The sequence below is a fragment of the Phoxinus phoxinus genome (assembly GCF_949152265.1).
Source record: "Phoxinus phoxinus genome assembly, chromosome: 20".
Lineage (NCBI taxonomy): Eukaryota > Metazoa > Chordata > Actinopteri > Cypriniformes > Leuciscidae > Phoxinus > Phoxinus phoxinus.
The window spans coordinates 25,643,337-25,659,547 of record NC_136895.1 but is presented as its reverse complement, the minus strand read 5'-3'; the positions used below and the strand labels follow the sequence as shown (position 1 = coordinate 25,659,547).

General features: G+C 38.9%; 2 protein-coding genes across 5 annotated transcripts in view; one reads left to right on the top strand and one right to left on the bottom strand.

The window, feature by feature from the left end:
• LOC306987861 (uncharacterized protein) overlaps positions 1–16,211 on the top strand; it is a 434,965-nt gene that overhangs the window by 231,688 nt on the left and 187,066 nt on the right. The gene's annotated exons all lie outside the window — the stretch shown is intronic.
• LOC306987897 (uncharacterized protein) lies at positions 1,502–10,747 on the bottom strand. 2 transcript variants are annotated; one of them, XM_079592528.1, is made up of 6 exons: positions 10,485–10,747; positions 3,954–4,289; positions 3,439–3,780; positions 3,009–3,139; positions 2,445–2,501; positions 1,502–2,391 (listed from the first exon to the last, which is right to left on the bottom strand). In XM_079592528.1, exons 1-6 carry the CDS (start codon positions 10,534–10,536, stop codon positions 2,377–2,379), a joined length of 933 nt encoding a protein of 310 aa, XP_079448654.1. In that variant the 5' UTR covers positions 10,537–10,747; the 3' UTR covers positions 1,502–2,376. The 2 variants fall into 2 exon arrangements, with proteins under 2 accessions (XP_079448654.1, XP_079448653.1); XM_079592527.1 differs by having other exon boundaries at positions 1,502–2,501; positions 10,485–10,741.

The following is a 16,211-nucleotide window of genomic DNA, read 5'->3' as shown; positions in this document are numbered from 1 at the left end:
GTTCGGTACAATAGGACTTAATAGAGAGTGGGCAGGCTCTCCGTAGACAGGCTCGGCTGAGACTAATGGCGCTTTTCCACTACACAGTACCAGCTCGCCTCGCCTTGACTCTGTTTGGTTTTCTACTGTGTAAAAGTTGTACCGGTACCTGCTTCCAGATACTTTTTTTCGTATCACCTTCAGCGAGGTTCTGAGCGAGCTGAGGCGATACTAAAATGTGACGTGAAACACGGCAGACTGCTGATTGGTCAGAGAGAATCGTCACTATTCACTGCGTCATCATTGCACGCGCCAGACGAAGTATCCTGAATAACCCCGGCATTTTTAAATAGTTTTGCCAGAGATTGCGTGATATACCCATTACTAATATTATGTAAAACAGCATACACTCGATTTCCTCCATTGTCCTGGGTGTGTGTCGCATCGCTATGACAACCAGGTACTATTGTGGAGGTAGGCCTACTATCTGCAATGGAAAACAGAGCGAAAAGCGAGCCGAGTCGAGTTGAGCTGGTACTGGTAATGGAAAAGCGCCATAACAGGGTAATGAAACACAGGTGAATGCAATCAGTGATGATGAGTCCGGGCAGTGAGTTATGGGAAATGTAGTTTGTGAGGGAGTGATAATAGTCTGATGTGGAGACTTCATTTCCGACAATGGCAAGCTAAAGAGAGAGAGTGTTGTTGCAGCTGGAGCTAATCGATGTTGAACAACAAATTATTTTATTGCAATGTTTAATCGCAGAAGAAAAGAAGACGTTGTTGAAACAAACAGTGCAGTGGTCACTTTAAAAATGGCGGTATTTGTGAGGCTTTCATCGCCAAAGCGGAGGGTGTTTCTAGATCGACCTGCTCTTTCTACATGGTTGACATGATTTTTTTTTTTTTAATGATGAGACATTACATCAAAAAATCAGTTGTCATAAATAGCTTTGAATATGGGGGTTTTAGCTTTCTTGACTTATTTACATTCTTTATTATTGTGTTACATGGTATTTGCCTATTTACTGTAAATCCAAACAGCGACTTTTTTCTTTCTTGACCAGGAAGTGTATACACATTTACACAGTTGATGATAAACAAACCCTTACACTATTATAATAAAACCCATTAATAAACGTGTGGAGTGTCAATACCTCTGTCACACACCAACAACATGAATGCTACTGTAGCATTATAAATGAAACTATAACATCAGAATTGAGTAAGAAAGGGGGTAAAGTCACACCTTAAGAAAAATTTGCTTTTCACCACTCCCAAAGTGTATGATTGCAGAAAAATACATGTTTGTATTGAACACTAAATAGGGTAACAGATTTTTTAATTATTTTAATAAAAAATCTTATAAATGAATGAGGTGGCAAAGGAGCCTGTTATACCACAGACACATGTGAGCACCAAAAGAAAAATCCACAAAATAGGAACAAGGGATCAAGATTGCTGCCAAAAAAAAAGGGATAAAAAGTTTAAAGCTGAAGGCTGGAAAAACAGTTTTAAAGTGAAGGCAATTTTTTATTTTTTTATTTATTCATTTATTTGACATGGACATTGCAATTAAACATAGTACAAAACAAGTCTGTAACTGATGCTATGCAAAAAGAGTTTATAGGTATTGCTAATTTTCAACTCCAGTCCAAGGTTGGGCCTTTACACGACAACATTTACTATTTCATCTTAAAAACATCTACAGACACACCATATAAATCACTAACATACACAAACCAGCTATCTACAAATGGGTACATTCCTGTTTCGATTTCATCCAAGACTTAACTCGAGAAGTAAACATTTTAAGCTCAGTCATGGTTTTAAATTCAGTGGGTAACGAATTCCACAACTTTGAACTTTTATATGAAAAAGCAGACTGACCAAATGAAGTCTTACGGTACGGAACTATACAGTTGTTATTGATAGAGCCATCGTCTCCATCAAACAGTCATAATATTATAACAAACATATCAGCAAAATACACTAATTCCATGAGTTTAAAACAAAAAACACAAAATCACACTCAACAATCGCTCAATATTACTGAAAAAGATACGAGATGGTCTTCATCTCCTCACATGCACACAAATAAAATGAAAGAATGAATCAGCACCTCATAAAATGTCACCGATGTTTGTTCAAAACTTCAGGTGAACTTCATTTTTGCACATTTCAACCATGAAGATAAATATCTATATACCTAACATATGAATATGTACAAATACACATAAACCTTTACTCTATCTAATTATATGTAAATGTGAACTCGTGAAATTGGTTAAATTGGTATGTAACAGGTTGGTGCCGACTGCTGAAATCTTGGATTTGTGACGCAATTACTCTGTGAGCGATGAGAGTTTCAGCCGATCCTCGTCTCTCCATCACTTCCTAATTCTCTTCAGTCTCCATTGTTTTATTGGGAGCCTTGGCATGAGTCTGATTTAATGATGTCCCATGTCCTCCAAAGGAATGTCATTGGGATCATGTGGTGGGTTATTGTCAGCATCATCCTCCTGTAAGAAAACACAGATTCACAGAAGGTTACTGTTATGTTTGGTTGAAGCAGAGGAGGAAGCAGGATCCAAGTGCAGCAATTTTATTAAAAAAACTCAAAACTTCACAAATACAAACTCAGACTAAGACTCAGGAACAGGAACAAGACTCGGGAACAGAACAACCACCATAGTGCAACGATAAGAGCTGACCAACACACATGGCAGGATCACATGACAAACAGGGAATCACATTAACAAAACACAGAAACATGACAATGACAAGAACAAGAACCAAAACGTGACAGTATCAGTGATGAGAAGGATTGATGTTTCACACAAACACGAAATCTACAAAATGTTTATTTGGGAGTGAATATCTGCTTCTGTACTGTTAAAAATAAAAGTAAAGAGCAAAAAAGATAACATTTCACATTTACATTTATGTTAAATCCAGAATAAAAAGCCTTTGTTTTTGCACAGTAAATCTCATATATCTTGTTAAATCAGCTGATATGTAATACTTACACTCTGTGGTACTGCTGCATGATCATTGTTCCTCTTGTGGTAGTAAATCACAGCAACAGCAACAATAACCAGCAGAACACCAACAACTATTCCTGCTACAGCTCCTGAAGACAAACCTGAATCTGGAACATCTACAGAGAAACAGACATTATTGTGAATGATAATCCATCCAGTACTTACAATTTTTTTTTTTTTTTTTTACTTTAGACCCTTCTACATTGATCATCAGCTGTATCAACAGAAAATATTAGGATTATGCATAGAGGATTATGCATTTTTCAAGTTATCAAGTAAATAACATTAGTCAAAGTGTTATTGGGCAAAGCTCAAAAAAGTCAACACAACATTTACTGAGTTGATTTAAAATATATTGAACAGTTTTTTAATTCCTCAAAGGAAAATGCATTGAATGATTAAATTATACACTCACCAATTACATTAAGATTGAATCTCTTCACTCTAGTGACGCTGAAGCTGCTGTTGATGATGTTGATCTGTAGTTTATAGAGTCCAGAGTCTGTGTGTGTGGTGTGTGTGATGGTCAGAGATCCAGTCTGATGATCCAGCTTCAGTCTGTCTCTGAATCTCTCAGTATCTTCTTTACACTGAACATCTGTACAGATCTCACTGAGATCTCCAGTGATGTCAGCGATGTGAATGTCACTAAAATACCACGTCATCACATCATTTGGTTTTCTTGCAACAAGAGGATCAAAAGTGACGGATTCTCCCTCGTTTTTCTTCACTTCATCTCGTTCAGCAGCAGAAACTCCTGAAACACAAACCAACAGATGCTGGAGGATCTTTTACTGAAAACAAACTAAAACTACACAACATGAGAGAACTATGAACATGACTTTGGATAAGCCCTTTCTTGACTTTTGATCTGAAAAGAAACATTTTGGTCTATATAAAATATATAATCTGCGTTATTAAATGACTCACCTTGGACATTAACACTGAAGATCTTTACACTGTTTCTGCTGCTGCTGAAGATGTTCAGTCTATATTCTCCAGAGTGTGTGTTTGTGATGTTCATGATGCTCAGAGATCCAGTCTGATGATCCAGCTTCAGTCTGTCTCTGAATCTCTCAGTGCCTTCATTACACTGAACATCTGTACAAGTCTTATTAAGATCTCCATCGATTCGAGCGATGAGAATGTCATTATAATACCATCTAATATCCTGTAGTCGGTTTGTTTGAACACCAGTGTATAGAGTGACTGAATCTCCCTCCATCACTGACACTGACACTTCATCTGAACCAACACTAGAGGCACCTGCAGAAGAAACAGTTTACATGACAAAAACAAAACTATGCTAATATTATTTTCTAACAAATCATACAGATTTGAGAAGATAAATATGTCTGGATTCATAAAGTAACACATGGAAACAAACAGCAGAAGAACATCATTGATTTAAACTTTCACTCATCAGACAAACATACATGAGTCTCACGGATTATTTTATACACACACCCAATACATATTTTCATAATCAAACATTTGCATAGACTCATAATGTATATTACATAGAAGAATAGTAGCCTACCCATAAACATATTTCAGAAAATTATGCTATTTTCCACAGCATCAAGACTCATCCAGACCCTTTCTTCAAAATATTTTTAGTTCTCCCTGTAAATAACATGTTTAGGCTACATTACATGTTATTAATTTGGCAGAAGCTCCCTTACATTACATTCAAGCTACCTTTGATCAGTTAATGCACTGATATAAAATAATATTTACTAACAGTATCATACCAGTTTGTCAGGGTTCTGTCACTTCGGTCTACTTTGTTCTTGGTTTTGTGACAGTGACAATCCTGTATTTTCTTATCTTATGTCTGTGTGCCTGGTTTTTATACGAAGTTTTTTATACGAAACTGATTTGTGCTGATTTAGGGCTGGGCGATATGGACCAAAAGTCATATCCCGATATATTTATCGGGATATGTAGCCTGAATATCAATATACGATATATATCCCAATATTTTTTCCGCAAAGTGAGAGCAAATTTTCAGTCAAAGTCAAAGCCAAATATGGACTTCACTGCATAAATGATACATTGATTCTTATTAAAGTTCTCAGTCAAGAGCAGTGTGTGATGTCCTCTGTGTTATGTTGTTTTATTAACATTAAATGGATAGTTCTCCGCAAATTTTTAATTGTCATCATTTACTCTCTCAAGTTGTTTTAAACCTGAATAAGTTTATTTCTTCTGTTGAAGTTATTTGGAAGAATGTGGTTAACCAAACAGTTGATGTACCCCAGTGACTTCTATAGTTATTTCCTATGGAAGTCAATGGGGACCAGCAACCCACATTCTTCAAAACATATTGTGTGTTCAGCACAATAAATTAATTAATACAGGTTTGGAACAACAGTAGAGTGAGAAAAAAATAATGACAAAATGTTTATTTTTGGGCGAACTATCCCTTTAAAGGTGCCATAGAATTTGAAATTCAATTTATCTTGCCATAGTTAAAATAACAAGAGTTCAGTACATGGACATGACATACACTGAGTCTCAAATACCATTGTTTTCTCCTCCTTATTTCAATCTCGTTTTTGAAAAACACCCCTGAAAAATAGGCGAATCTCCACATAACACCGACTGTGATGCAACAGTCGGGATCATTAATATGTACGCCTACAAAAATTTGCATATGCCAGCCCATGTTCAATGCCAGGAGGAACTGCGCAGCCGAATCATCTGAAGTTCTGCAGGTGAAGAAACAAGCGACTATCATAGGGAAAATGGCAGATCATGGAAATAAATGTTATGTTCTCGATCAAGCTAACGTTACCAAGCAACAATTTCTGATGTGTAATTGTTCAAGTTCAGACAGATAATCTTTCTCTCAAAATCATTCAATACTAGGCTACCGTTTATGCATTAGTAAGTCAAGCCAGTGACTAAAATATCAACTTCACATCGTTTCTTTTAGTAAGATGAAAATAATCTTATTTAAATTGTGAATACATTTTATACAGAAAGTGATCAAAGAACAATCTTTCCACACAGTGCGAGTTTATCTGGACACTTGCCAAACTCGTTATGAAATCATTGACGCACGTTACACTGCACATGAAGCTCTTACTGTATTTACATCAACTTGTTTGCATTGGTGAAAGCAGAAAGCAATCATTCTCGCGATCAACAACAGACTGTCATCTGCTTGTGCAATGCTCATCACGGAAACATTTTATTTGATAGGAATAGATCTAAATAGTTTAAAAACTTCTGACGATTCGTTAATCTCGATAGCTGTAATAGTAAAAACGTATAATAGCTGTAGTAAAAGAATTCGAGAGAGTTTCACATGTAATACATAGCTATTTCATATGCAAGAATGTCAGCCAATCACAGCAGTGGCCGGTTACACTGAATCTCACACAGACACGCCCTTTCAAACAGAGCGTTCAAATCAGAGGCTAAAATCAGGCTATGAAAAATGCCTTTTATTTCTAAATTGTGACTATTTTTGATCTAAAAAACATACTAACATTATAAGAAACATTATAAAATAATAAAATAACATTATAAAATAAACAAGAAACATTATAAAATAATAAAATAACATTATAAAATAATAAAATAACCACATGTCTTGGGACCTTTAAGGACAAGCGGCTGCATGTTTACTATTAGGGCTACTGTCTCTTTAAGACCTGCACGCGACGCATCTAATATGTACGCATATGACAAGCAGATTTCTCTCAATTTTCTGGGTTTGCTTTCAGTTTAGACATAACCAACTTTCTTTATGTAAACCTTGAGTGTATTTGACAGTATTAAATCAAAAAGTCTCGAAAGATAACTTTGTCCAGTATTCAGGCGCTGTTAGACAGGCTTTTAGTGCATGTGCACGTCGGGTGTTTGCGCTCAGATAAGCACATGTTAGAACAGCGCATGTTAGAACAGAGCATCAGCAGGGAATTACATGTTTAACATGTGTTACGGATCAACTGGGGATCATGTTAACTGGGGACGTGCGCGTGCACGCAAATAGTTTTACCTGGATTTCCAGCAGTAAACGGAGACAGATTCATGCCCTATTTTACGGATCACCGATTAAAAACGAATATTTCACTAGTTGTATACACTGGTATGCGAATAAAGCGCTTTGTTTTTGCAGTGTATATTCCTGCATATTTGATGCAATTTCAAAGAAGTTTAAAGGATTAATTCACTTTTAAAAAAACTTTTGCTGATAATTTACTCACCCCCATGTCATCCAAGATGTCCATGTCTTTCTTTCTTCAGTCGAAAAGAAATTAAGGTTTTTGATGAAAACTTTTTTCCATAATGTACTTCACTGGGATCCAAATGGTTCAAGGTCCAGTGTCAGTGCCGCTTCAAAGGGCTTTAAACGATACCGGACGATGAATAAGGGTCTTATCTAGCGAAACGCTCGGTCATTTCATGCGCGTTCGTGACGTCACGTAATACGCAATTACGTTGAAAAGTAAAACATTTCTATCCTGACGAAAATGTTATTTTAGGCTTTTTAATATTACAACACCCAGGATACACACACGCAATGGGCATTTTAAAAGATAAACTGACACAAAGACATTTGAATATGTGTATATGGTCCTCCTTCCGCACATTTGTAAACACTGACTCGGTGAAGCGTGACCTTTTCAACGTAATTGCGTATTACGTGACGTCACGAACGCGCATCACAGAACAGAGCAAGGCGAGCATTTGTGCTTATAAAACTTAAACTTTTTAATTTATTTTTGAAATGACCGATCGTTTCGCTAGATAAGACCCTTATTCATCGTCTGGTATCGTTTAAAGCGGCACTGAAACTGTCATTTGGACCTTGAACCGTTTGGATCCCAGTGAAGTACATTATATGGAGAAATGTTTTCATCAAAAACCTTATTGCTTTTCGACTGAAGAAAGAAAGACATGGACATCTTGGATGACATCGGGGTGAGTAAATTATCAGCAAAAGTTTTTTAAAAATGTAACTAATCCTTTAAGATACTTTTATGTCGATTCCCAGGGAAAGCAAGAACTGATAAGAGATTAAAATGTGTATCTTGAAATGCAATGTAAGTCGCTTTGGATAAAACTTGAATGTTGTGTATCTAATGTCTTGAATGGACATGTAGAGAACACTTTGTCTTTAGTGATTAAAGTCTTGTGAAAAACACTGAGTGGCAACCACAAATTATATTACTGGAATAAGCAGAACATATGATAGAGTGATGATGAATTATTACAAATACTGATATTCTCTATGGCTAATATTTATAGGCCTACATCACTAACCTCTTAATCACGTGTCACCTCACATGAATAGCATGACCCTCTCTACAATAGGACATGCTTTGTGTACTTTTTTGCTGACCTCTTTAACAAAAGAAATATGACACAATGGTATATCAGTTTTATAAATAAAATGTAGTGTTGGGCCTCTTTTTATGTAATATAAATTTGAATTATGCCTGTTATTTTCATTTGACTGGTACCATGAATCTCATTAACATATTCTCTTTACTTGTTATTTATCACATCATGTGCTTTCATTGTTGCCGTCTGCTAACCATTAGGAACAGATTAAAAGGTCTTTATTAAATTAAGTGTCATTATTGTAACTGGTGTCATTGTTGTTACATATACTGCCACAGCAAATTTATGCAATTAAAGTTAGACAAATCAAAAACTTTGCAGGATAACCAATATAATAGCTGCTCAAGAAAGGAACACTATTATATAAAGAGGAAATATATTATATAAAAAATATAAAGATTTTGTTATTGTTGCTTTCATACCTAGCTAATGAATATGTTTGTTGAACATTCCCCTAAATAAATGCTGTGGGTAATTCACTGGATCCATAAGCTATGGCTTATCAATTTTCACCACTCTTTAGGAACATTTAACGTTATGGAGTGTACATTAAAATAATAAATAAACATTAAAATAATAAATAAATGCTTGACATGTCCCTTTAACCACAGCATTATTGCTGCTCAATATAAATTAAGCCACAAATTGGCATCATAACAACAATCTGCGAATACACACGCACTGCAAAGACACCTTGTCAATAGCATAATTTATTTAATCTATACAGTTGCCATCAGATACGAATTAAATTTAAACGAATGTAAAAATAATGTGGGCGTGGTCTGTATGTCGTGAAATGAAAACATAAAAACTTCCCTTCAAGGCGTCTGAAACATACAGCGGAGCAGCGCAGAGTAAACAACAGAGCCCTAATATGATAGAAACATTTAACAATAACGTGGAAAGCTTTTAAATCTGCTCAGTGAAAATTTCGCTGTGACGAATCTGTCACCGTTTAACATCAACAGGTGTTGTACCGAAATCCGACTCCCCGGACAAATCGCACTCCCCTTCGCGTGCACGCGCAAGCGAGTTCAAATGTCCAAATGCACTTCCTTTGCCATGCTATCCGTTTAACGATCGATTTTTCACACTGCAAGCACCCGGATCCTGCATGAAGCTTTTAAATAAATTAACAGAAAGTGAACTAGTGTGGATAAAAGATGCAAAAAAACAAACACAAAACAAACAAGCAAGCAAAAAACATGGCAGATCATTTCAAACTATATAAACTTCGACGAAGGAATAAAGCTACCAGCTATCAAAACAAAACTGTTAATTTCACTTAATTTAACCGAACTTATCGTTTGTGTTAAACACGCTATGGTTCATAGGAAAATATTGTATTAGGACTAGCCTATCTCCCCATTAAGAATAAAAATATTTAACCTTTTTTCACGAAGATAGGCTTTAAGAGTTCATCAAATACTGTGTATGTGTGTATATATATATATATATATATATATATATATATATATATATATATATATATATATATATATATATATATATATATATATATATATCTTAACTTATATACGTAGCCTATACACAGGTTTCTTGTATACAAACAATACCGGATGCGCGCGCATCCAAGAGGCAAGACCGCTATATGTTATGCCGAGTTCTGTAAAAGAACATTGTAATTAACGTAGATTTCGCATTGTTTGTAAATTCTTGTTGACTCAATAATAAACTGCAATTTCAGAGTTGAATCTGTTTGCTTGTGTTTCATTTGCATATTAATATAACATTATGTAAAAAGTTAGTTAGTTGACTAGTATGAAATTGTCCAACTAAGTTTGCGAATCATAAAAACATGACATACCCTATGCATTTAGGTTAATTTACAGCACAACAGCTCCGCGTCATCTCTGCTTCTGCTAGATATAGCCGTAAAGACTGTTGCTTTCTGCCTCTTAGATGCGCGCGCATCTACGTGATGACGTTGCACAGAAACCCATGTATATATATATGTATAACAACACCGGAAATCCAGGTAAAACTGTCTGCGTGCACGCGCGCGTCCCCAGTTAACATGATCCCCACCCCAGTTGATCCGTAACACCTGAAAAGAGATAGTAACAAATTGTGTCTTACCGTGGTCGGTTAAAATCAAGATCACCGAGAGCAAATTAACTAGAAGCGACATTTTCCCCACATAAATGTAATGGTTAGCCTACATTCTGATTCATAAAACTGTGCCGCTTTAAGGGCGTACTTGTAAAACTAGCAGCCTACTTGTAAGTGAAACTAACCTCTTCTTCTTCTTCGGTAAACGTGTATTGGCAGCTTGCATTCATTGTGCATTACCGCCATCTACGGGACTGAGGTGTGATCACATTGGGACTGGATTTTCCCGCACCCAGGCCGTTTCTCAATACCAAGTACGCAAACTTCGGACTTGCGTCCTTGGTAGTTCAGACTTGCCAAGTTCGACTTAGGAGAACGAACTCCCGAGGACGAGAGGACGCAAGTCCGGTTATTCTGCAAATGGGACAGCGGCGTTCTTGATCGCGTCACTCAGCACGCTCTGGCTACTCCGAATCTCTTTTTGTATATTTTAGGCAACAAAAACGAAATATGGTATAAAACAACACTCTGCCTCTTTTCATAAAAAAAAAAAATCTTAAACACATTAAATGGCCACACAAATGTGGTTCAGGCAATGTGTCCATTGATTATCTTCACTGCATATATTTATAACAACACGAAATATAAAACGCAACCCTGCTTCTTTTTGTTTTCATTTTAAAATATGAAACATTATTGAACATTAAAACTGACATTTAAAAAACAGAGACGGGGTTGTGTCATTTTATTTTATTATACATGTACAGTGAAGAGAATGTATAATAAAATAAATATAAAAAATATCATATATATTTTAAAATATATAACTGTCAGCCTAAAATAAAATTACACAATTGACTCTTTTTGTTAAATGTCAGTTTTAATGATCTGATATCCAGTATAAAAGTATAAGTAAATAAAAATAAATAAAGCAAACAATTTAGTCAAACATAAGTCAGCTTAAAATAGCCTATAGCTCAAGTTAAATAGCCTAAATATATACAATTATGAAACTTCACTTTGCCCTCAGCCAAAACGAGTTGCCATGGAACAAATTATAGATTAATGAGACCAAAGATCGCCCGTTATATACACAAGACAAATAATATCTCATGTTTAACCACTAGACTAGAGACACCAGAGCCAGCGGCAAACATCAGAAGCACTAGCCGAGGTAAAGCTGGTCCAGTCGGGGTTATTGAGCGTTGAACACCCGGTGATCGCCTGGATCTCACAACTCCGAAAACGTCAGATACATTTTTCAAATAGGCGCTATCTTTATAAATAAACCACAGATTTGAGCTTTAAACAACTACATTCTCGACTGAAACACTCTTAGAATTACATTTCGTGACACGATAACAGTAGTATTTTGATATTACGCGGGTTTTCTCCTCTGCCATTGACGCTTGCTGGTGGGACGAGATGCATTCTGGGATACCTGTCTGTCTCAAGTCTGCACAAGTCACCTCTACATGCATCCTCGGTAAAAGGGGCGGATCAAGAACACATCCGGGGATTTGAACTGGACTTGGCTAGATGTGAACTTTTGAATTGGGACAGTACTTGGGCAGCGACTGATGACGTTTCACAAGTCCACAAGAACACAAGTACAGACAAGAACGCATATTGAGAAACGGCCAGAGTCCCGCATTCTCAGACCCCTCGGTTTTCGAGACAGCGCCTCCTATCAAATTGGATCGGATAAACATGTGAAGAACTTAAGCCGAAACGTGAGTAGCCTATAGTCAATTTTATTTCGCGAATCATACTCAGTCGATTTCTTTTTTAATCCAACTACTTTATAGGCCATCGATACACCAATTGTGAATAGTCCATTTAATATTTGTAAAGATGGCTTGTAACAAAATTCGAGCCGTTAATGTATGTTTTTTTTGCCTTTTTAATATAATATAGCCTAATGTTAGCCTTTAACCTTGGACTTTTTGTAGACAAGACATTTTGTAAAAATTTTATTAAAATTAGCTGACATTAAAGTAGACCAATTAAATACATTAAGTGTGTTAACATCAAAGAATGTCATCAATTATTTCATCAGATTTACGGTTTCACCTTTTTTTAATTACCGGACCTTTTCTCCTAAAACTATAAATTGAATTAATTAATGCCGGAGTAATTATTTTACTTTATATAATTTATGTAGAATACTTAAATTAGTTCTTATAAAACCTTAAAATGAATCAATATTAATGATATGAAGTTGTTGCCAGCCATTTACAACTCATACAATTGCCTAATAATACATACTATGCCTTCACTATATTAACCAGTCTATGGTATTAACATTTGAGCTAGAATGTGTCATTTGGCCTTTTTTTGGGGTTCGAGGAATTTGACAGAGCGATTGCAAAAAGAATGAAAAAAGAAGGAACATTCACCTACCAGAAAGTATTATTTTACCTATGCATTTACATTACATTTTACATTTATTCATTTAGCAGACGCTTTCATCCAAAGCGACTTATAAATGAGGAGTTTATTTATGCAATTGAAGACGAAAAGTAAAGTCACTAAAACCATTCTTTCTTTGCTTTGTCCTTTTTACAGCAATATGATGTTTAGGTGATCGTTAAATAAAGTACAGAATTGTTTATTATTGATGTTTTGTCTATTCTTATTGGAGTTTTGCTTCGCATTCAAAATATAAAAAAACAGGTTTTGTAATGTTAGCATGGTATAATGTTAATTAGACCATTATAGGTTGAACTGAAATAAAAATTGGAATTTGAATAAAAAAAAAACATTGTAGCAATATAATATCACATAATATTTTTCAGAAAATAGTTCAATCTGTAATTGTATCCCTTACATCAGTAATTTTCTTTCAATTACACCCACGTTCAAAAAATAACTACTGGGTAATTTGTTAGTCAGAGAACACAATGAGGTTTTTTTGGCACATGCATTAAGCAGGGAATGCAAATATTTATTTGGATAACTTTAAATAAAACGAAACCGTAATATTGCATCCTATTGTTCTCTTACGAGAGGTCTCTCGTACTGCGTAATATCTTACGCTAGGGGAAAATCTCTTTTCTACAAGATATTGAAGCCAAAAATTATCATTAATTTTGAAATAATGTAAAACGTGTTGCGGCAGGATCCAGACATAGGCAAGACGGCTCGCGCGCCTATTGGCTGCCCTGCGGAAACTGCAGCAGCCTATCGAGAGAGGCCCCCCGTGACGTCAGATCCAATGGGGGCGCTTTGCGCCCATTACGTCACGTCCCGCTGAAACAGGCGTGGCTTGAGCCTATAAATACAGCTCGACAGGCTGATAGACTCTGATTTTTCATCTCTTCAGCGAAGCTCTCGCATTGCTGGATCCTGAGAGGAAGAAGCCGCGCCATCAGAAAAAGCCTTCTGCGGGACGAGCCTTTGCATCTGAAGCCGCTGGTCGACAACTCGCCGCCTTCAGTCGCAGCTCCTGCTACGCTATCCGGCGTATTATATTCTTTTTCTCTGCTAGTGTGTGTTCGCCGCTGCGACTCACACTCTCATCCTAAAAGAGCAGAGCGTCTTTTTCAAGATGCCTCGTATCTTCTGTGGCTCGTGTCGAGCCCCACTCAGCGACGGGGACCGCCATGTCATCTGCGTTTCCTGCCTGGGTGAGGTTCACACAGCTCTCGCTGGTGGCGGCTGCCCTCACTGCGAGCTTATGCCCATGGTGACTCTGAGGACTCGCATGGCATTTTTCATCGAGACTGCACCTCCGCCCGCTGCGGTGCCGCGCCATAAAAAACGACATGCTCAGGGGGCCCGCCAGCTTCGCCGCCTGCTTCGCCCGAGTCTCTCACTGACGGACAGCGGCCGCCGTCTGCCGCCGCTTCCGTCATGGATGATGATGGAGAAGCCGTGTCTGTGGAGGATGACAGCTGCTCATCCTGGCGTCGGGCAGTGAGGACTGGTCGAGCTCTGTGGATCCCGCCTCCTTCTGGGAAAACAGCCGGCATTGAAACAGAGCTGATGCGTCTGCTCACGCAGGCCGTAGCGAGCCTCGGCCTTGAGTGGTCGACGCCCGAGGTGCCTGCACACAACCGGCTGGATGGATGTTTCTTGCAAGGGGACCGTGTTTTGCCGTCTTGAAGACCCGCGCCTTTTCTTCCTGAGCTTCACGAAGAAGTCGCGAAGTCCTGGAAAGCCTCCTTCTCAGCCAGAATGCGTACCTCTGTCTCAGCAGCATTCTCCGTGGTGGACGATGCTAAAGACAGAGGTTACCATTCTCTTCCTCCTGTGGAAGAAGCTGTAGCGGCCCATCTTTGCCCGTCCTCCGCTGGACAGCGTGTTAAGATAGCGCTACCATCTAAAGCTTGCCACACTTACAGGCTGGACAGGCTGCATCTGTGTTGTACTCAATGGCCATCCTGCAAATTTTCCAGGCCAACCTTCTCCGTAAGCTGGATGAGGAAGGACCGGGAGCTATCAGCGTGCCAGACTTAAGAAGCGCCACGGACCTAGCTCTTCGCGCCACTAAGTCCGCTGCACAGGCCATAGGGTTGAACATGGCCTCTCTCACCGTAGCGGAGAGACACTTGTGGTTGACTGAACTGACCGGGCAGCTGACTGGGTCCACTGCATGAGCCGAACACCAAGACTCAAAAACCTTCCACTTAGAGAAATACAGAGTCACGCTTCTACGTTATCAATGGTCTCCCGAACATCAACGGGAAGACCAGACACCACTGTCTAGCGATTGCCTCTTATCGGCCACACCCACAGCCTGCATGTCTCGGGTCGAGGATGCCAAATCCAGCCCTGGAGCTGAGACCGCAGATGATAGGAATCTGCCAAGGGGACCCCTCCACCAGGGAGCTCAGTTCCGAGAACCACGTCTGGGATGGCCAGAATGGGGCTACCAGAAGGAGGTGGATTCCACACTCCATCACTCTGCAAAGGACTGCAGGGATTAGCTTGACCAGAGGGAATGCATACAGTTTCAACTCGAGCCACGGGCGAGGGCATCTATCCACAGAGGCGTCGGATGAGACCGGGAAAACCACAGGGGGCACTACTCCAAACAAAACGAACATGCTCTAAATTTGAGCCACTGTTTAGACATCCATTCCCCCGACTTGAGCTTCTGTCTTGACAGAAAGAATATTCGGGTCCCCTGGAACGTGAACTGTTCTCAGCAAAAGAAACCTGTCTTGAGCCCAAAGGAGGAGGCGGTGCGCATGCCTGTCGAGGCAGACAAAACTTTCCACCTCCAAAGAGCGAAGGCAATGGAGCGACACTGTCAGCAGGCGGAAGGCAGAACAAGAAGGGCGGATGCCCCTGAGTTTCATCCACCACAGGAATGGTATCATATGAAGGAGACCCAAGGGCAGCACAGGAGAGGCTGCTGCCATGAGCCCCAGTAGCCTGCGACATATGCCCACTGCTACATGATGGCCGAGCCTGAAGCGGGCCAAGCACGCACGGAGACTGGAAACTCGAGCAGGGGCCAGACGGGCCTGCATCGAGAGAGAATCGAGTTGGACACCCAGGAAAGTGGTCTGCTGAGAAGGGGTTAAGACACGCTTCTGAGCATTCAACCTGAGACCAAGAGACCGGAGGTGGTGGAGAAGGACGTCCCTGTAATGACACACCAACTCTCTGAAATGAGCAAGAATGAGCCAGTCGTCTAGATAATTTAGCACACGGATGCCCTGGAGCCTCAAGGGGGCCAGAGCTGCATCCAAGCACTTGGAGAACGTCCGCGGAGCCAGAGTTAGAACAAATGGAAGGACCCGT

Bases quoted from the DNA above. Each gene is read 5' to 3' on its own strand.
- LOC306987897 (XM_079592528.1), bottom strand. From the start codon at position 10,536: ATGTCGCTTCTAGTTAATTTGCTCTCGGTGATCTTGATTTTAACCGAC. The intron at 4,290-10,484 runs GTAAGACACAAT...TTTCTTCTGCAG, and splicing joins CTTGATTTTAACCGACCACG to GTGCCTCTAGTGTTGGTTCA. The intron at 3,140-3,438 runs GTGAGTGTATAA...GTTTCTCTGTAG, and splicing joins ATTCAATCTTAATGTAATTG to ATGTTCCAGATTCAGGTTTG.